The 21,860-nt window shown below is 40.6% G+C and overlaps 1 protein-coding gene across 32 annotated transcripts in view; it reads left to right on the forward strand.

Annotated features, from left to right (window-relative positions):
* CADPS2 (calcium dependent secretion activator 2) overlaps positions 1-21,860 on the forward strand; it is a 489,830-nt gene that overhangs the window by 459,919 nt on the left and 8,051 nt on the right. For 23 of the 32 annotated variants that reach the window (XR_014834387.1, XR_014834389.1, XR_014834384.1 and 20 more), the window contains one exon: positions 2,201-2,308. Coding sequence is in view for 28 of the 32 variants with exons in the window: in XM_085005969.1 (XP_084862095.1) it covers positions 2,201-2,308 (108 nt within the window). In the remaining 4 variants the exon portion in view is untranslated. Of the gene's footprint in view, positions 1-2,200; positions 2,309-3,156; positions 3,355-21,860 lie in introns of those variants that run through there. The other 9 variants (XR_014834388.1, XM_085005974.1, XM_085005979.1 and 6 more) reach the window with 1 other exon arrangement.

Genomic DNA, 21,860 nt, shown 5'->3' on the forward strand with positions numbered 1-21,860 from the left:
CTTGAGTAGTCTTGTAATTATTTAAACTTTGGGAGTTCCCGTCATGGCGCAGTGGTTAACGAATCCGACTAGGAACCATGAGGTTGCGGGTTCGGTCCCTGCCCTTGCTCAGTGGGTTAATGATCCGGCGTTGCCGTGAGCTGTGGTGTAGGTTGCAGACACGGCTCGGATCCCACGTTGCTGTGGCTCTGGCGTAGGCCAGTAGCTACAGCTCCGATTAGACCCCTAGCCTGGGAACCTCCATATGCCGCGGGAGCGGCCCAAGAAATAGCAAAAAAGACAAAAAAAAAAAAAAAAAAAAAAAAAAAAAAAAAAAAAAAAAAACTTTGACACGTTGCTTATGAGAATTATGTAGAAAAATAGTGAAGGCATGAACTCGGTAAGTTGTCTCCACTGAGTTTGGAATATGTGTCCTACATCATGTATGGATCCCCTTAAAGGAAAGACCCGTGAAGACATTTATATAAGTAGTTGTTTCAAATTACTAATCATTACTAACACTAATCATGAATTTTGTTATGTCAAGGTCATGTTTGAAAGGATTCTTGAATTTATGTGGTATAAAGTCCCCTTTAGGCTAAGTATAAGAACAGTAAGAACTTTGTGTGATTTTTATTGCCCAGAAATAACTTTGTTACCGAAAAATCAAATCACTTTATTAATGAGATATGCCCAGTGCCTGTACTGTGTGCTGGTTAAGAGATGGGCAGTTTTATCATTGTACATAAAATAGAATCCCCTCCCCTCCCAAGCAAATGATCGCTTTCTGTCCTTCATGGAAGGAAAAAGCACTACTGCTGTCTCAGCATCACTCAGAGGGATCTCTTGTCTTTCCTGCAATAGCAATAGTTAAATGATCCATATCCTCTTTCACCCGATTTCCTTACATTGTTTACTTTTGCAGAGAGTCCATATAACGGGGTTTATAAAAGTCTCCCATAGATTGAAATGATGTACAGCCAACTGACTACCTGGGGCATGCCTTCTACCATTTCATCATTATTAATGCCGTATTCTAGTTAAATGGATAACTCGAGACAGATTATGAATCAATCCCTGGTATAGACTGCACAAACAATAGAGTCCAGTTATGTGAAACTCAGGAACCAAAGAGTCGTTTAGAAGGACAACTCTCTAGGAGCCATTTGGGTTTCTGTCCCTTCCTAGTGCTGATTTGGTAGACTCTATAGCAAAGAGGAATTAGCGTAACTGCCCCATTCCTCTCACATGAGAAGACACCAGATGCCGGAGAACTCTGGAGAGTTCTCTCATCCTCATCTTTGACTCTTCATAGGAGACTAGTTCATTGATGTTGCCTTTCTAAAATAGTGTACTCCTTGAGGTGGTATTGATAAATATGTGTGAGTAGAAGCAATGGATATCCACAGAATTCTGATTTACATTTCACTTTGTAATGCATTCAGTGTTTTTTTGCTCAGTATCTTCCTAATGAGAAAATTTATTTTGTATTCCTTGAGCATCCATAGTAGTTAAGGAAGGCAAAAAAGCTAACTTTCTAAAAAAGTGTATGTGGGAGTTCCTGTTGTGGCTCAGCGGAAATGAATCTGACCAGCATCCGTGAGGACACATGTTCGATCCCTGGCCTCGCTCAGTAGGTTAAAGATCCGGCATTGCCATGAGCGATGGTGTAGGTCGCAGACATGGCTCAGATCTGGCGTGGCTGTGGCTGTGGCGTAGGCCGGCAGCTGTAGCTCCAATTTGACCCTAGCCTGGGAACCTCCATATGCCGTGGGTTTAGCCCTAAAAAGACAAAATAAATAAATAAATAAGTGTATGTGGATAAACCAGCCAGAAATGGTGAAAAGGAAATTGTGTTTGCATTTAGGAAATGATTGTTGTATGTGGGAATTTCTTGGGGAAATGTATGCATTTATACTGCTTGGCATATTGACCTTGCAAGATAGCTATATTTAAAAAAATATCTACTAGCTTACAACCACATATTTCTAGTCATTTGAATAATGATGACTGTGAGTTCAAGTTATAGACCTCAATAATAAACTTTTATTTAATTATAGAATTTGAAGGTACCCATTTCTGACTTGATCTAAGGCATATTTTACTAGTGTAACTTTTGAAGTGATATAATGAGTGATTTTTTTTAGGGTCGTGATTAAATAATATTTTCACAACCAAGACCTGATACCGTTTTATTCCCCATGTTTTTTCCTCACCACAGAAACCAGGAATGGATCTGGCAGACACCTATATTATGTTTGTTCGGCAAAACCAGGATATTCTTCGAGAAAAGGTCAATGAGGAAATGTACATAGAAAAGTTGTTTGATGTAAGTAACAACCCTTGCAACGCAGGCTCACGTTGTAGGCACAGTGTGAAGGGAAAAGCTGCGTTTTAATGGTATGTCTGCAAAGCACGCTCCTCTTTTAATTCTTTTTCTTTTATGCAGCTAATAGAGGTGATAGTTTTATTTCTTTGACTGGTGACAGAAGCCTTAATTGGCTTCTTTTTTATACTTGAAAACTGTCACTGTTAGAATGAGAGTCTCAAGATCCTTCTAAGGTTAATTTTAACAAGCAAGAGGATAACCAGTTGACCGTCGTGTACAGCATCATAACACTTGCCTTTGCAGCAGTCCATAAACAGAATTACGGTACAGTGGATTTGGCCCCTACCATAAGTTTTTTAAGCTAACGTAATATTCTTCAATTAAATAAAGAAATAAACTTCAATAAAGCCAAATATCTGCCACTGTACTAGGAGTTAGTCTGCGTTTTCATCTTGATTTCCAGTGCTGACGCTTGCTAACAGATAGAATACCCCAGCAGTGTCGCAAAGGTCTTTCCTGAAGCATGGCAGCTCCTAGAAGTGGGACGATGTGGTTTTAGATGCCGTGCTCAGCAAGTTTCATTCATAGACTGTCTGTAAAAGAGACTAAGAGAGCAGTCCATTTCAATAACAATGTTGTCACTCATTTGTAATTATTCAGCCGTTGGTTCAAAGGAAATGGTACTTTGCTTGTGACATAACTTTGCATAATTCACTACTATGCTAATTCTGAAATGTAATATTTGCTTTGAACTGTATTTATTTATGTACATCTTCTCTGCATTTTAGAAATGCTTTTCTGGCAGTTTCATTTAATTATGCAAGTTACTCCAAATGTTTTCATAACAGCAATTCACGGGCTTCATGGTGACACTTCAGCTGTGGCAGTTACAGAAGGTCCTCCTACGTCATCTCCACCCTGCTCTGTCGTGTCCGTGTTTGCTGTTTGTCAGGCTGGGTGGTCAAAAAGAGCCTTATCTTTCCTACTTTATGTTTCTAGCCTCTACCCGGGCTGTTTTACAATAAAAGTATCATCTGTTTTAATAAGCTAAGTGTTAATATGTGTGAAAAGAATGATTTCCTAAAAGCTTTGATGCCCTGCAGGGGTAGAAAAATTATCATCCTTCCAGCTGGCTCTTTTACAAAATACGGAAACCGTATTAGCAACTTTTGCTTCCATTTGGTATTGCTCTGAATTGACAAGCGTGTGTTTCACTTCCAAGTTCTCTCTGACTTTTTTTGCTTATGTGGTCGTTTTCAAAAATGTTGAGCAGAGAAGGAAAGTTGTGTTGATCTTATTCCCATTATGTTTCTTCCTAGAAGAGTTAAAGCACATCCTCTGTCATGAGACCGTGGTAGTTGTTCAGGAAATAGGCCCCTGTAGATGGGAGGGTCTGTGTGTCCGCGTGTTTCTTAACATCTTCTGTCTTTTGTCTCGGTGACCTATTTGCTACAAAGCTTGCCATCAGTTCCTAACAGAGGTAGACTTTTTTTTTTTCTTCATCAAGTTATTTCCCACTTCAACTCCCCTTCATATTCACCAGACTTCTGAAGACCCCATTTAGGGCAACACTAACAAAGGGAGCTGACTAAAGTGGATGCCAGGAGGCCAACGTTAAGATGGTGTGCTAGTTTAATAGTCCTGGCGATAGAGATATACTTTCCTTTCGATGTCTAAGCATCAGACATGGCTGTGGGTTTGCTTCCAAAAGGAACCCTTGACAAGCAACCATTCTGCTTGCGCTGTGAAAGTTGTGTCATTTTGCATATCCCCAGCGGAACATGGGACTCGTTATTTGTAAAATAGTTATAATGTCCTTAAACATTCTAATATTTTTAAGTTGCACATTTTTTATTGCTGTAATTAAAAATAAAAACTAGACTGATGCTATTGAGATGTCATCCAGCATAACACAGATGAGGGGGTACTAAGAGCCCCTAATTAGCCAGGACTGAATGTGCCTCAATTATAGTTGGTAAATGAGAGGTTATCAAGTATGTGTTGAAAGGTAAAGCAGAATGTGTATCTTAAGCAACAGATCATTACTGAGAGACATTATATAATTATTGGAAATCCACTTGGCTGGAGCTTAAAATAATATTGTTAGGTGTCAAGAAACTGTTGAAAATAATGACCCTATAAATACTGTTAGCAACCTTGTCTATTACAGATAGAAGATTGAAGAGAACAGTTTTATTCAGGCATCATGACAAACTTTTGCTATTCCAATTAAAGTGTTTCCCAAGTAAGAAATGGACACCTCCTACCTTCAGATGCAGGGGAAAATGCACACACATACACATAAGCACACACATGGGCGAGCACACTGCAGTGAGTCAATACCTGGTTTTAACCAAGTGGTTTTAACCAAACCAGATAAGAGAACAGGGGCTCCAGTTTCTGATCATACAATGTGAGTGCTTAACTTCTTACAAAGGATATGCTTTTGCCTAGATGAAATTCACTTCATTTTGGGACAAATAAAATTATTTCTATATAAAAACAAATTAATTCTGCAGAACACCCATCCTGCCTCCAATACTAGCACTTTAACAAAAGAGCTCATGTGTGTTACTCACTCATCTTTTTCTGCATGATTCCCTAAGCATGGAAGAGACTACTGGAAATTCTGTGAAACTTTCCCTGAGGGTAGTATTTAATTACTTGTGCCGTTTCTGGCCTCAAAAACTTTTTGATCAGTTAAGCATCTTAATAGTTACTAATATTTGTAGTTGAATGCTTAGGGTTCCATATTAAATAATTGCACCAGTGACTAAGGTTCAAAAAAATGACCATTGCCCTAGATTGCTGTCCATTGTTTTGGCATGTACCTGTAAAAAACAATGGTACCTCCTACGGTGGTCCATGTACAGCCCCCGCAGCCACATGCCATCCCCCTGCTCCCTGCATCCCACACTACTATTGTTATTCTTCTAGCCTCTGTGGGAACTTTTTTTGTTTCTTCAATGTGTTAAAGAGGGGGGTGACTAAAATCTGTATTATCTTAAAGCCAGATGTAGGGTAATCTTAGACTTTTACATCAAATCTTAAAATATTAAAACTAAAAGCGTCACTTGAAGAGCAAAGCCGTTAATATTAGGATAAATAATCGACACATTCTCCTTTACCCCATAAGTGGTTAAAACCATAAAACACCTTCTGCTTAAGACAGAAATACCTTCAAAGACGTGTAAGTAAATGATGGCATTTCCCCTGTTAATAGAAGGTGCTGAGTTTGATTAATAGGGACGTCCCTAATCTTTTCAAAGTGTCAAAATTATAATAACAGCCTCAGCTGTCACCACTACCATTCCTGGGACACCTCCATGTACCAGGAACTGTGCTACGTACCTGACCGTTACCATTTCTAACCTTCTGGGTAGATGCCATCGTCCCCATTTTAGCTTTATTTTCAGGTTGAGGAATCTCCCACCCAGAGATAAGAAAGGACTGAAGGGTTAAATCAGACTTTGAAGTTGTGTCTCTCTACTTTCAAAGCCGATGCTATGTCTACCATCCTTCAGACGTACACAATTTGAAATGGTGGAACCAACGTGTTTGTAGGAAGAGAGTCGAACCAGAAATCCAGAACCCTGAGGCCCAGCCACAGGTCTGCTGTTAATTGTACGCGTGAGCATCAAGAAGTTGTGGCCCCTGTTGGCAACTGCGTACGGGGGAGTTCAGATACACTGAAGGAGTTCCTCTAGAACTCCAGATTCTGAACCAACAAATTAGTTTTCATTTTAGCAGTGGCAACAAAAGTTACTTACTGGGTCGGCTGCATGCAGAGTCTTGCACCTCAGAGCGGCGAGCAATTCTTAAGCTTGTTTTGTGATGGCCAGGTAAAAGCAGCGTATCCTCCTCAAGATGCAGCAGCAAGCGTAGTAGGGAACTAGAAAAGAGGTTCTGTATAAAAGAACAACGGTGGGAGTTCCCTTCACGGCTCAGCGGTTAATGAACCTGACTAGGATCCATGAGGATACGGGTTCCAAAGATCCCTGGCCTGGCTCAGTGGATTAAGGATCCAGGGTTGCCGGGAGCTGTGAGACAGGTTGCAGATGTGGCTCAGATCCTGTGTAGCTGTGGCTGTGGTGTAGACCGGCAGCTACAGCTCCCATTCCACCCCTAGCCTGGGAACTTCCATATGCCGTGGGGTACAGCCCTGAAAAGCAAAAAAAAAAAAAAAAAAAAAAAGAACAGCTGTGCCATTCTACTTTCTATATCTCTACCACCAGGGTTCTGAACCCTACATTTAGAAAAGTAGTTGGAACACATACATCCTGTATTCGTGTTAAGTCTTCTGGGTAACCAGCATATCTTAAACAGAAGCTATCTTTGCCTGTCAAGTGGTCATCAGTGGTACACATGCTAAATTTAAAAATCTGTGTTAATATGATATTCTCCATGTTGCACTATATATATATATATATATATATTTTTTTTTTTTTTTTTTTGCTTTTTAGGGCCACACCCGTGGCATATGGAGGTTCCCAGGCTAGGGGTCTAATGGGAGCTACAGCTGCCAGCTTACGCTACAGCCACAGCAACACCAGATCTGAGCCTCATCTGAGACCTACACCTGCACAATATGTTCTTGTCTCTTATATTGTACAACAATATTTTATAGCTATAAATGGAATATAACCTTTAAAAATTTTAAATCACTATATTGTACATCTGTAACTTATATAATATTGTACAGCAACTCAAATTTTTAAAAAAGAAAAAATTATACTCAGTACAATTATATTTTGAATTTAGCCAAGGGAAAAAAAAAATCTACATGTTAAATTTACTTTTTTTTTTTTTTTTTGCTTTTTAGGGCTGAACTCGCAGCATATGAAAGTTCCCAAGCTAGGGGTCAAATCTGTAGGGGGAGCTACAGCTGCAAGCCCACACCACAGCCACAGCAACACAGGATCTGAGCCACATCTACAACGTACACCACAGCTCATGGCAATGCTGGATCCTTAACCTACTAATTGAGGCCAGGGATGGAACCTACATCCTCATGGATACTAGTTGGATTTATTTCCACTGCACCACAACTTACTTTTTCAATTAAAAAAAAATGTTTCTTGGAGTTCCTGTTGTGGCACAGTGGAAGTGAATCCGACTAGTATTCAGGGGGATACAGGTTCCATCCCTGGCCTCTCTCAGTGGGGTCAGGGATCCCGTGTTGCTGTGGCTGTGGTGGAGCCCGGCAGCTATAGCTCCAATTCAATCCTTAGCCTGGAAACTTCCATGAGCCACATGTGCAGCCCTAAAAAAAAAAAAAAAAAAAAAAAAAAAAACCAGTCTCAGCTGGATTAGAGAAATCTGAAGGAAGTTCTCCTGTAGCAGGAGAAATCATGAATTCACCAAAAGCTGGTGGTCTCCTCTGCTCTGTAGGCGATCTCTTTTACCCCAGTGTATAAAACATCATTGTCAGCAGCTATTTTAAAAATGTTCTCAGAGCAAAACCGGCTCCAGCGTGTCTGATCCCACTGTGAAAGTATGGCAATGATTTTCCAGTCCTTAAGTTCCATTTTCAGTGCCTCCTATGAAGTTTCTTCCCACACGCTCAGGTCTCAGGAAACACAGCGCAACGCCCAGGTGCCCGTGTGTCAGGAGAGAGGCTGGGCACCTTCCCAGAGAGCTTCTCATCTCCAGGCTGGAAAGCGGGGATGTTTAAGAAGCCAGAACTGACGTCCACAGTAATCAGCACAGGAGCACCCTCTGTGGCCCTTCCTGCTGTCCAAGCATATTACATACCGAGGCCCTTAGGGGTTGACTAAAGTGCATCCCATTGTCCAGGAGAGACATGCAGCCCACCTAACTCTCAAACCCTTTGCGCAGTTACAGAGCATAGCCCATCTTGAGCCCCTTTGAAATAATTTTGCTTTAGCTCTCGTGTTGCTGAAGACACATCAGGGTGCAGTATTTAATTGGTAAATCATGCAGATTAAACATTCTCTTGTGTTATAAACTGATTAAATATTTAATTGTTGAGGAGTCTCATCTCAAGGAGATTTTTTTAAAAATCATGTTGTGATGTCTTATAAAATTAAAAGTAATTCTTTAAATGATAGTTAATCAGTTATATTCAGCCAAATAGTGTTTTATAAAGGATTAATTTCTCAGGACTTTCCTTGAATTCTTTTCGATAAGAAAACTCTAAATTGAACATTTTAAGTAAAATGGACCTAAACTATGTGAGTTTGGTAGCCATTTTAAGATACGGTAAGATAAAAAGAAAAAAACAAAACTGTTACAAGTGAATATGCTTTTCAAAATAAAATTAATTTTGCACTTCTATGCACTTCTTTGCCTCTGGAGTCCCAAATAAGAAAGAGGGGAAATGCTCAGAATTTTTGAGTTTAGTGTTTCATGCCAATCTCAAACTTTTTGATTCAAGAATTTATTCATTCTGGGAGTTCCTGTCGTGGCTCAGGGGTAATGAACCCGACTAGCAACCATGAGGATGTGGGTTCGATCCCTGGCCTCACTTAGTGGTTAGGGATCCAGAATTGCTGTGAGCTGTGGTGTAGGTTGCCAACATGGTTCAGATCCCAATTTTCGGTGGCTGTGGTGTAGGCCAGCAGCTGTAGCTCCAATTCAACCCCTAGCCTGGGAACTTGCATGTGCCACACATGGCCCTGAAAAGAAAAAGAAAAAAAGATTTTATTCGTCCTTGATAAGATTGACACTACTATTCTTAACCTTTTTTTTTTTTTTTTTTTTAGGGCCTCACCTGCAGTATTGGAGGTTCCCAGGCTAGGGGTCGAATCAAAAGTGCAGCCACTGGCCTGCACCACAGCAATGCCAGATCCAAGCTGAGTCTGTGACCTATGCCACAGCTCAGGGCAACACCAGATCCCTGACCCACTGATCAAGGCCAGGGATCGAACCTGCATCCTCATGGATACTAGTCAGATTCATTTCCACTGAGCCATGACAGGAACTCCTTAACTTATTTTAAAATTAAATTTATTAACATGTTGATTTCCCAAGAGTACTCGAAATCAACAGACCATGGATAGGAATGACTGTTGGATAGTAGGATATTTTTAGAACTGAGTATTTACCTTTTCAGTCCTATTCCTTGGATGACTTTCTTTGTGTAGGTAACCAACCTCTTTATTAGAAATGCAGGCTGTAACCCACTAAGATGAAGGCTTCTTTGCCTTCTTGCGTTTCTTATAACTCCATGCTATTATAGATATGTTCCCTTATATTTGAATGTTGATTTAAAAATAGCAGTTTTCCTCTTTTTATTTTATTTTATTTATTCATTTATTTATTGGTCTTTTGGTCTTTGAGGGCCACACCTGCAGCGTATAGAGGTTCCCAGGCTAGGGGTCGAATCGGAGAGGAGCTGTAGCTGCCGGCCTACGCCACAGCCACAGCATCGTGGGATCTGAGCCATGTCTGTGACCTACATCACAGCTCATGGCAACGCCAGATCCTTAACCCACTGAGCGAGGCCAGGGATCGAACCTGTGTCCTTGGGGATGCTAGTCAGATTCAGTCACCGTTGAGCCATGACCATGACGGGAACTCGAGTTTGCCTCTTTTTAATGATCTTTCGCTTTCACATGCCTGGCAAGTTGTTAAATAGACTACCGAAATCAGTATAGATTCCCATTACAGAGAATTTTCTTTTTGGTTTTGTCTCTAGGTAAAAAGAAGTCAAACATAAAGCAGTAATTGTTGGCCCATGATGGCCAGTCATGATTTTCCTATCGATATCCAAAATTTAAATGTTCCTGTCACGCTCACATCATAACCATTATTTTCCTTTTCCGCCAATAGAAGAGGTGGGTGGTGTAAGCTCACTGATGTCCTTGAGACTCTTCGAGGTCATTTGTTTCTACCCGTTGTTATGCCATCTGCCCTGCCACTTCACGGTGCACGAGAGGTGGCTAAGTTGGACGCTATGTTTCTTATCGGTGTTCAGGACCAGCATCTCCCATCTCCCAGGTTTCAGCATTTTAGCTGCTTTCACACGTTGTTTTCCAGGTGGGTTTGTTTTTTTTTTTTGTTTTTTTTTTTTTAATTACATATATTCCTGCTTTGTTTTACCCACAGTATCTGGACTCACGCTGAAGTTGTTCGATTTCTTTCACGATAGTTGTAGACAGACTTTTTCTGTAGATGGTTCCTCTGCCTCAGTGAACGCCACACAGAGTTTATTCCTTAGCTGTTTTTTTTTTTCCCCCCTCAAAGTTTGTTTCTCTTCAAAACCTCTGCTCTCGAATTACAGCTGTCTCGTTCATTTTAGTTAATAAGCCTCATTTTAATGCTAAGTTATCATCCGTAAGTGTAAGAATTTATGAAAGGATCTACGTTTGATGTGTGGTGTGCGCCAGAATAGCTGTGGCAAGCCCGGACGCAGCTCACGGCGGCCGGAGACCCACAGTTGAATCCAAGCTCTTGGTGAATTAAAACCTGAGAAGCTTGAGCTAAGCGTGCCTAATTGCCTAAAAGAAACTCCACGAGAAAAATGTATTGTAGCTTGTTGATCTTCTTTCTTTGATAATTCAAAAGAATCTTCAAGAAATATGTGGACGTCTTACTTAGATTCTTGAAATGTGATCACGGGACACAATTGTCATTTGGCACATGCCCAGCAACACACATCTTTGCATGAGGCACCTGGACATATGTGGCAGGTCTGGTAGAATCAGCTAATTAACAACACAGGCTTAAACAGGCACCTCATCTGGCAGTGCAGTTAGTTGCCTGATGGTGCTCAGCGGGATCGGGTAGTGCTTTTTATTTTTCTATCCTAATGGTCTGCTGCCCACCTAATTTTGCCTTATTGTCAGTCACTACTTACCGCAGCTTGGGGCCCTCCCAGGAGGCTAAATTATTATCAAAGGATTAGGGAGATGTAGCCTTGCAGCTCTGACATTTCTGATTACTTGTCTATGCCAGAACACTAATTAGCTGTGACTAATTAAGAAAAATGTTCCTGCCATAGAAAACCATTTAAAAGAACTGAGAAGTAGAAAAGCAATTCAAAAGCTGAGCAGTGCTCGGATTTGCTGATGCTCTTTAGATTTCCACCAGAGCCTTAACTCACCTTTAATTGTGCTCAGGATGTTAAAAAAAAAAAAAAAAAAAAAAAAAAAAAAAAACCTCACATGCAAACTGATCTGAGGCTTTTGCTTGAATAAGAAAAAAATAATTTGTGGTTGATCATCCGAAATCTCTAAGCAATGGCCAAACTGTCTCTGATGAAGGGAAGATGTTGCAACATGAATTTTCATCAAGAAGTTTTTCTAAACACCACATGTATAAGTGTGCATTTGCTTTCATCCATGAAAGAAATTCGAATATTCTCCCAACTGATTCTATCAAAGGTAGTTGAAATAAGGAACATGTTGAGCATTTCAAAAGTCACTTAGTATTGAATTCGCGCCGCTTTCACTTAGCGCATGGTCCGGAGACTCTGACTTCCCCACCCAGAGCCTGGCTTTTCTTTGGTGGCTTTGCATGCTTGCACTGCATCTGGCTTCCAGTGACTTAGTAATGAAAATACCCAGGCCTCCCCTGAGACCAGCATCTCTACCAGTTGACCAATGTGATGTTTTCATAGAAACGATAGCTACCCTTCTCCTTCTCTTCCAACCTAACTTCATAAGCAAATGACACATGACTTTAAGGCCATTTTCTGTGGTGGCTTTTGAACTCCTCCTCCGTCAGGCACCCCCTCTGCAAGCCCTTCCTCCAGCCCCATCTGCTTGGTTGGTGCCATTCGCAAGTGGGCACAGCAGTGGCAGCCAGATCGCCACTACTGACTACGTCCAACTAAAAATAAAATAGAACATCGTGTAAAGAAGCAGCTCTTGTTGTAAACCAGCATCATTGTGGCAAAACCATGTATTTATTGAATGCATTGAAAGGCTCTGTAAAAGAACAATTTCCACAGGTGTTATAAACCCCTGAATCCAGAGAACCCCCAATTTCTTGATCTCAGCCCAGCCCTAGGTAAGAGACCATCTAAATTTTGCTCTTACCATGGACAAAATGTTTTGTTTGAAATAAAGGAAGTTCTAACCCCTACCTCACCTAAAATTCTTCATGCCGTTTTTTAAACCCATTTCCCCTTTTCCTCTCAAAGGAGAACAAAAAGCAGGTAGCCAGCATATCAAGGGAATAATCCTTCCTATATATGAAGACTATTATTAAGGCACCTGTCATACTTGTCTGCTCCATGATAAGTAATCCCTGTTTGCTAAACTTCTCTTCATAGACCCCTTTTCTAGCCCTTTAATCATCTTTGTGGCTGTCCTTTGAAACTTCTTAAAATATTCCCTGTTGTGCTTAGGGTTTTAGAGTCAGGAATCCAAGTGGTATTTGAATGTGGCTGAACAAGGTTTTTTTTCCAAGACATAGTCCTATGTATGCATTCCTTTTGTTTTGTTTTGGTCTTTTTAGGGCCACACCTGTGGCATATGGAAGTTCCCAGGCTAGAAGCTGAATGGGAGCTGTAGCTGCCGGCCCACGCCACAGCCACAGCAACGCCAGATCCAAGCCGAGTCTGTGACCTGCGCCACAGCTCATGGCAACACCAGATCCATGGCCTGAGCAAGGCCATGGGTCGAACCCACATCCTCATGGATACTAGTGCAGCTCGTTACCGCTGAGCCACTATGGGAACTCCTATGCAGGTATTCTAGTATATCCTTTTCCCATGCTTTTTGTTCTACTGATCCTCATAAATTTGCTTCCATACACTCCCCACATTTCTTGTTGACTTTCCCCTTAATCACTTCTATATTATTTACGATAATGCCTGTGTTTATTGATATAGAATGTTCATTTATTTGATGTTTTGGATACATAAGATCTAGAAAAAAAATCCAGCTCATCATTCATTAGAATGTGTACAGAATGGTGGGGAATGTTGGGACTAAAAGATCAGGCATTGGTTTGATCCCATAAAGTTAGGTACCTCTGTAGCAATGACTCAGTAGGGATGATTCTAATTAAAATAGGAAATCTTAACTCTTTTTATTGTTTAGTCTTACAACCAGTATTTATTTAATAGAGGCCACACACTACAGGAAGCTGAGAATATAATGTTAGACAAGATAGACCAAGTCCCTGCTCCGAGGGAGCTTGCCTTCTCCGGGACAAATAAGTCTTTTGAAAGAGTTGCGAATTTCCACATTAAAGTGTTTCATATTTTCACCTACTGAAGAGGCATGAATAGATTGTTTTGCAAACAGATGTACTATGGAGAGTTAAAATTCAGTACACTTGCAAAATAGATGAGAGTGATTACCTGTGACATTAGTTTATTCCTGTCTGTTATAAGCAGATGACTAGACACTTGTCAGAACTTAGGGCCAATGCAAGAGTTGTTCCTGGCTCCAGTGCTTGCAGCATAAAAGCCATGACTGTGATAAGGGCACACTCGCCCCTTCTACCCTTCATGGGTTCTTTGCTCTTAAAAGCCAGGAATTCCTGTTGTGGCGCAGTGCAAGTGAATCTGACTAGTATCCATGAGGATACGGGTTCAATCCCTGGCCTCACTCAGTGGGTCAAGGATCTGGAGTTGCTGTGGCTCTGGAGTAGGCCAGCAGCTGCAGCTCTGATTCAACCCCTAGCCTGGGCGCTTTTATATACTATGGGTGTGGCCCTAAAAATTAAAAAAAAAAAAAAAAGACAGAAAAAAAAGGCAGGCTTATCCCAGCTCCCAGGAGAGCTCTGCAATGATGTTTCTCTGCCTCTTTAAAACACTTCTCACAAAACCAACGAGCACTGGGGGCATCCAGCACATGTCACTTAGTTGTGAAAATGCGTGGGCAGCATTGCCAGCTGTACTGTAGCTATGCCCCCACAGCCTCAGATACCCACCAGGAATAGATACCAATACCCCTGAGCATATGCTGGAGAGGCAGTTCCCTGCTTGCGTGACAGACTCCGGGGGGCCAGACTGAGAGCTGAGCACATCAGCATCTGAGCACGTAACGTTATCTTTGTGTGGAAGAGTATCTGTGTTCACACTCCCGTGGGTACATACGCGTGGGGGTGTTATTAGTTTACAGTACCGTCTCCTTTACTTAATCCATCACTTACAATGAAATTAGACTGTCACAGTTTAAGTCCGGTGTTAAATTCCTTTAGCCAAACGCAGTTGTTTACTTTTTGGTGTTTTCTTCAACTTTACCATCCATTAAGTTATTTTTTCAATTAATGAAAACATGCAGTTCACGTCAACAGTTCATCTGGCTCTGATACACTTTTACCTTTTTCTGTTGAAAAGCTGCACTGCCACTATAATGTATGTAAGAGTTTATATGTTTCCCAATATTTAAAAGCAGTCCTTCAACAAGTAGGTAATGCGTGTTCGGTGGCAGACATTCTGCTAAGAGCTGAAGATGCCAAGAAAGACTCAGCCTCTGCCTTATGGATACTCACAGCCCGTTGAGGCAGACAGCACCTTGTGCAGTATTTTTATAGATACTTATACAGAGTTCTGGGAGCCGAAATATGGGAGCATCTGATTCTCTGTCTAGTAAGAGATAACGTTGGCTTCATAGCAGAAATAATGGTTCAACGGAGTCTTAAAAGTTCAACCTGAATCTAGTCAAAGAACATACATGGGGTTAAAAGTCCAGAGAGAGGGATTGGCACACCTAAAAACCATAGATACAGAGAGAAACCCAGCATCTAGCATCAGCTGGTCACTCAGTTGCTGAAAATGTTTCCTGGGGGAGTGCAGCCTGAGTCAGAGACAGAAAGGCAGCTCTTTGCTCGGGTCCCTCCCACACTCTCGGAACAGAACTTCAGAATGGTTGTTCCCCCATTGTTGATAATGAACCTGAAGCAGTAAGACTTGCTCATCATTTATTCTCAGATCTAGATTTTATCTCAAACTGGTACCATTCAATAGAAGTTGCAAGAGTCCAATTTATTTTTATCCAGATCCCATATTATTGACTTAAATGTCGTAGTAACCAAATTTTTATATATAGGGCTCAAAATGAGTCATTCAAGCAGATGAACAGGTCGAATGCCCAAATAAACCATTCATAGACTAGGTCTGTGCGCCAAGCTGGTACACACACTATTATAACTGGATTGACCACTGAGTTCCGCCAAACCATTGATTAGTCCATCAAGAGATTAGCCAAACCAGTGTGCATCCTATCATTTGTCATTAAGCAGGGGAGAGGGGAACAACGGATTATCTGAAATTTTCACTTTATCATCACGAGTCTTTTTAGCACCAGGAAAAGAACCACAGAAAAAGCTTACAGAGGTGCTTGCCTACTTGATGATAATGAATAATGACGAACAGTATTGATTTTAATGCTCTTTGTTTAGTGTGAGAAAAGATAGGCTGGTTTAGTAATATTAGTTTCAGGACATTTTGGAAGGAAGGAAATGTGGAGTTAATGAAATGGCAGTGAGTGGGAAAGAGCTTGTGCAACTCCCAGTTTATGGAACTTACCCTATTATGTCACTTATCCTATTTTACAACTGAAGAAGATCAAATGCATCTAGAAATATAATATGGTTATTATATTCGTGGATTTTTAAAAGAGTGAGAAAAAAAGTATTGAATTTCAAGAGTAGGAAAGATTTTTCAGCATTCAACAAGCATTTATTAGGTACCCACTATATGCCAAACCTCCTGTGTTGGCAGTTTTACGTTGTCTTTTTCTTAGCAGACATCGTAGGCTCATCAACTCCCCTTTGCAGACTTCCTCAGAGAGCTACAAATGTAAATTACCCTGAATGTGAGTATGTGGAACACAGAAGGAAAAAAAAAAGGCATGAATCAAGTTCTCTGTGTTTTTTTGGGGGGGGGGGGTGGGGGGTGGTCTTTTTTAGGGCCACACCCATGGCTTATGGAAGCTCCCAGGCTAGGGGTTGAATCAAAGCTGTAGCTGCCGGCCTACACCGCAGCCACAGCCACGCAGGATCCGAGCCGTGTCTGCAACCTACACCACAGCTCACAGCAACGCCAGATCCTTAACCCACTGATCAAGGCCAGGGATCGAACCTGCATCGTCACAGATACTGGTTGGGTTCGTTAACCCCTGAGCCACGACAGGAACTCCCTACTGTGTTTTAAAAAGGATGAAGAAAAGTGCACATGTAGATCGAATCCCCTCATGAATGAAGTAAGGATCTTCTTTCCACGTTGCATTGTTTTGTCGCAGTGAAAAAAATTCTTTCCAGTATTCCTAAGCGTTAGGGGGTAGAGCACTTTAAAACAACTTAAGAAGGAGACACGTGGAAGATGCGTGGCATGAGAACCATTTGGTTGGGTATCCTAGCAGAAAGTGTGGTTCTTCAAAAAATGTATTACATTACATACATAATAACATAGCAAAGGTATACGGATATCTTTGAAAATGTAGATTGCATTAATGGGCAAGAAAATGTCATGGACTTCTTTGAAACAGTAAGCATCGCCTGTGTTACGTCACAATCCTGACTCAGGAACCACCAGGAATGGTTGAGGTTGTCTTCTTAGTTGTCTGCTGCAGGCATCAAACTGTTCTTTTTCTTTTTTTCTTTTTTTTTTTTTTTTTTTTCCCTTGAATGGCCACACCCAGAGTGTATGGAAGTTCCCGGGCCAGGGTTTGAATCCAGGCCGCAGCTGCCACCTGTGCCTTAGCTTCAGCAACACTGGATCCTTTAACCCACTGCACCAGCAGGGGATCGAACCTGTGCCTCTACAGCGACCCAGGCCACTGCAGTCAGATTCTTAACCCACTCTGCCACAATGGGAACTCCCAAACAATTAAAAAATCAAAGGCTTCGGTGATAGACTGTTTGGTAGAAAGAAATGGAAATGACCTAGCAGTCATGAGCACAGGCTCTGGAGCATAGATATAAGATGAATTTTAACCCCGCACTTACATAAAATGACTGAACTGATTAATCTAAACTCACTTTTCTACCTGTGTGGGTTCAGTTTCCACGGAAAATGGGAATAAGCCACCTTGTAAAGGTTGTTATAAGAAACAAATGAAAATTGATTCCTATGGAGGATTTTTTTTAATCAGATGCCTTTATAGTCAAATTATTATTATTACATAATATGCGCTATAATGTAATGGGTATGATCATTTAATAGTAATTATAATTGGACTTCACAGTTCTTTATAAATTCCATTCCATTTATTCCTCTTTACACTTTATTGCACCTTTTTTTGTTTTGTTTTGTTTTGCCATTTCTTGGGCCGCTCCCGCGGCATATGGAGGTTCCCAGGCTAGGGGTCGAATCGGAGCCGTAGCCGCCGGCCTACACCAGAGCCACAGCAACGCGGGATCCAAGCCGCGTCTGCAACCTACACCACAGCTCATGGCAATGCCGGATCCTTAACCCACTGAGCAAGGCCAGGGATTGAACCCACAACCTCATGGTTCCTAGTCGGATTCGTTAACCACTGCGCCACGACAGGAACTCCTATTGCATCATTTTTATATATCTGTACTTCATTAAAAGGCCAAAATGAATAAATTTAAAACAAAATAAAGGTAGAAACTTCTGGAATTCTTCCTTGCCTATTTGGATGGCTAAAGCTATATGTAAGCAGTGTTAAAAAAGACAATTTGACTTTTCCCTTTGGCTCATTTTTAGGAGAATCACAGGCTGTATTGTTTCTAATCATGCCCTTTCCCTCAACAGTCAGATCAGATCTGATCTCGTCATATTCCTGGACAGCTTAAGAATCTTATTTTCAAGCTATATTCATATAGTCTCTCCTTCATATGCATACGAGAAAACTGAGGCATAGAGAAATTAAGTGACAGGCTCAGTCAAGCAAACAGTAGCATCATGGGGCTGACACTGCCTGCCCTGCAGCTACTGTGTCGATGTCTTTCTGGTGTGTTCACATGTCCCCTGTGCCACGTCCAGATCCAAGTCTCTGTCCCCCTCGCCTCCTTCCCTTCTCAGGTGTGGCTGGTTGATGGGTATAGGTTGGGTTGAACGCATCCTATATTCTTAACCAAAGAAACTGGTTTCGGTTTTCCTTAAATATAGCCCTTAATCCTATTCCAAGCCAACAAAAAATTCACACTGAAAACTTTCAAAATGCTTGTGTTTCAAGAGTCTGTTGTGTGGGACCAAATATAGTCATTTCAGTGGGATGCCTTGAGTAGAGGAGGGAAATGTTGGTATTATTCTATCAAATTTACCTGTAATGTAAAGTCTGCATGTTAGCATTTAGAAATGGGGAGTGAGCACAAATTTAGTTATACTGTTAACAAAAGGAACACTCAGTATCTAAAGGAGCATTTATATTTACTTTTCAATGTACTTGTGAAACTGTATGTGTTAACATTCCTAAATATTTTGTTTCCCTCTTAAAGCCACAAAGAGATCCTAACAGTGGCTTTATATTTATCAGTTTTATCAAAACCTTCAGCTTTTCGAAACTATTAGTTGTTCTTTCAGTCAGTTTGACTTAGCATTTAAAAGGTACCTATTTCCTAAGATGAAGTTTTCTAGGTGGTGTTTCATTCCAACACGGTGACTCAACTCTAGTAAACCAGCGTCCCTTGGAATAAATGAAGAAATGCATACATACTCTGGAAATTTAGCCGTTCCATAGCTGAGTGCACTAAAAAGTGGTGGGGTTTTGGGGTTGGTTTTTTTTTCCCCCTGTTGTTCACCTATTGAGAAGAGCCTAGCTGGAGAAGAATGAAAATATATCAACGAGTTGTACCAATTCGTAATCAATAAAAAGCTAAACACTTAAGCAGAAAATAGATCACAGATTTGCTCCCCAGCAAAGCAGCTATTTTTTTTTTTTTTTTTGCCTTGCCCATCATCATCAGAAGCCGCCTTCTGACAGAAATCATTTGCTCAAAGCAGCCGTGATATGTGAACCCTATGTGGTCTTGTGATTCAGATTTAGGAATATCGGCCTCAGAGGGTCTAAAGGCATTGTGCATTAGTATGTATTGAGACTTCATTCCAGGTGGCAAGCAGCTGGACTTTTTTTAAAAATAAAACTTCCAAAATAAAGGCAGAGCGCTTGCTTCCAGGCAGTAAGTGTTATATTTCGTTGAATCCTCCTCCAAATGTCATAAATTAGGCAGAAAAGGGAGCTGTGCATAGTTAATATATTTGTTTTGTATTTGCACCAGTCAACAGAATAATGAAATTCCTTAACTACTTCTCTTTAACTTGCATGAAGAAAGCACGGTATGTTGCTAAATCTCTTTTCACCAGCACTGCCGAGAAACAACTTTAATCCTTGTTAGAAAATTGCCGAGTCTGGGCCTGACAAAGAGCTCATGCTTGTTCCATTGTTAGTGCTCCCCGGCCCCAAGAGCAGAGCCCTTTACAGCTGCGTGGATCCCGCCCGGCTCAGCTGCACTATTTAGGAGAGGAGGTTTGTCAATTTCTATTGACAATGGAGAGAGTTTTTCAGGGCCTGTAGCAGTGCTGACACAGTTGGGGATCAATGCCAGCCATTCAGACTGCACCCTCTTTCATTGCTTTGGTTTGTTAATTCAAGACTAAAGGTCCACTGAGGGGGTTCAGGGTGTTTAAGAAAGCTGATGAACTGTTTAAGAAAGCTGATGAACTGCAAGCGTTTATAGCCCTGGTGTGGCAATTTCCATAGTCAGTGGCAACTCCTGGCACGGAGGGAGCTGTGTCCTTGTTGACCCTCTTGTTATTAAAAATGCACAAGTGCTGCGCTTCTCAATATTTCAACACTCTTTCATTGTCAATACCACCTTCTGAGCCCTTCAGCTTGTTGCTTGCTCTAAAGATCTTCTTAGATTGGGTTTGAAAACTTCACCTTAAACACTAGATTAGACTGATGTTCTGTTTTCCGTGCTCCTGTTGATTTGTTGAACCTTCCCAGGGCTGGAAAGCAAGTAGCAGCTTGATGGGGAGACGGGCTGCTAATATGATTTACCAGTCTACAGTCATGCACAATAAGTGTGAATAAATACAGGGGTCTCACAGAGTCAACCCTAGCCTTTCCTTTTCTTTTCTTTTTGCTTTAAAAGAGATATCTCAAGAAAATGAAGTGAGTAATGCATGCCCTTACAGGAGTTGAATGAACCACAAAAAGAAAAAAAAAAAAGCATTTTTTGTTAAAGTGGTAGGCTGCTGGCATGGATTGATGGAGGAAAAAAGTCTAGAATATACACTTACCGCTTTATTCCTAAGTAGACCAAGCAGAGAATAAAGCAGTAATGCCATACCCATGACTCGAGTGCAAGCTCCAGCGCCCCTTCCTTGTCATCTCCTGAAGGGAAAAGTGAATTGTCAAGCAAGTCGCTTTATAAAATTAACTTTTCCAAAATGAAAGCACATTTTCTAACAGTCACACTTTCCCGCACGTTCATCCCTTTCAAATGATTTCTTTTTCTCTCTGTTTGGAGAGGGGGTGGTTGGCTTGGTCTGGTAGAGGGGGATTGAAGCTTGCCTACCTTTGACTTTTTTCTCCAGACGAAAATATAGGACCTGCCTTTCTCCACCCAAATGAAGAATCTATCCATGCCAGCGCCAGAGATAGGAAAATGCTGGTGATTTCTGTTTGGTGGTTTTGTCCATTTTCAGGGGTGTGGGGGGTGTGTGTGTGTGTGTGTGTGTTACCATATACAAGAAAGAAGCAGGCCTAGTGAGGTGGTTCACTTATGCTTTGTTGCAACATAAACTCTGAGATACTAATTTCTCTCAATCAGTTGCTTGATTTAGTTGAAATTCTTCAAAATGCTTTGACTTGGGAACCAAAAAAAATGCACGATTAGGAACCAAAAAAAAAACGCACGATTAGGAGATAGAATAGTTTTTTTATAAATGTTCCTTGTAGAATTATTTGTTTGCCTTTAAAGTAAGATGATAAAGTAGCTTAAGCACTTTATTAACATAGTGCTTTTTCTCTATATTTATAGTTAACTTCAGATCATTTTATTCCCAAATTATTTTTCTTTAAATTATAATTTTTGCATTATATTAAAGAACATATTAATAATTTCTGTGTTACAGATGTCTGTTCAATTATCACTTAATCATAAGTATCATTTATATGTAATGGAAAAATGAAGTTACATTAACTTTAAATTAGGCAAGGTTTTTTAAAGAACATAAGATGCATATGGAGTAATTTTAAGAAAGTATTTTCATCTACCTCAAATTCATACAACTTAATATATATACAGTAGCTTTACAGTATAACAGCCAGATTAACTTGTACGTTATAAACCGTGTACAATATATTCTGTCCCTCCCAAACTTAAAAAAATTATTATTCCTTGAAGAAGGACTGTAATTTAAGAGTCATAACCATTCTGACCACATTTTAGGTGTTAGACGACCTGGAGAGTGGAGTAGGGGTGAAGATGTTAATGCAGTAAACTCCTATTCAATATCACCAATACCAATGCAAGTTTACCTGTATCAGAATAGAACTGAAGAAATGGAGGCTATAAATAATTTAAAATAAGGAAGTCTTGAATTTAAATATCAAATACTATATCTGTTCAGATTTTAGTATGTAGCTGAAATACTGAATTTATTAGCAATTTATTTTTTTAAGAATTTAGAAGCATCTCATTGTGTAAAACTTAT

Source organism: Sus scrofa, chromosome 18 (assembly GCF_054392235.1).
Source record: "Sus scrofa isolate SSC_HxYL_T2T_F1_AM1 chromosome 18, Sscrofa_HxYL_maternal_Yorkshire_Landrace_v2.0, whole genome shotgun sequence".
In the NCBI taxonomy this organism is placed as follows: Eukaryota; Metazoa; Chordata; class Mammalia; order Artiodactyla; family Suidae; genus Sus; species Sus scrofa.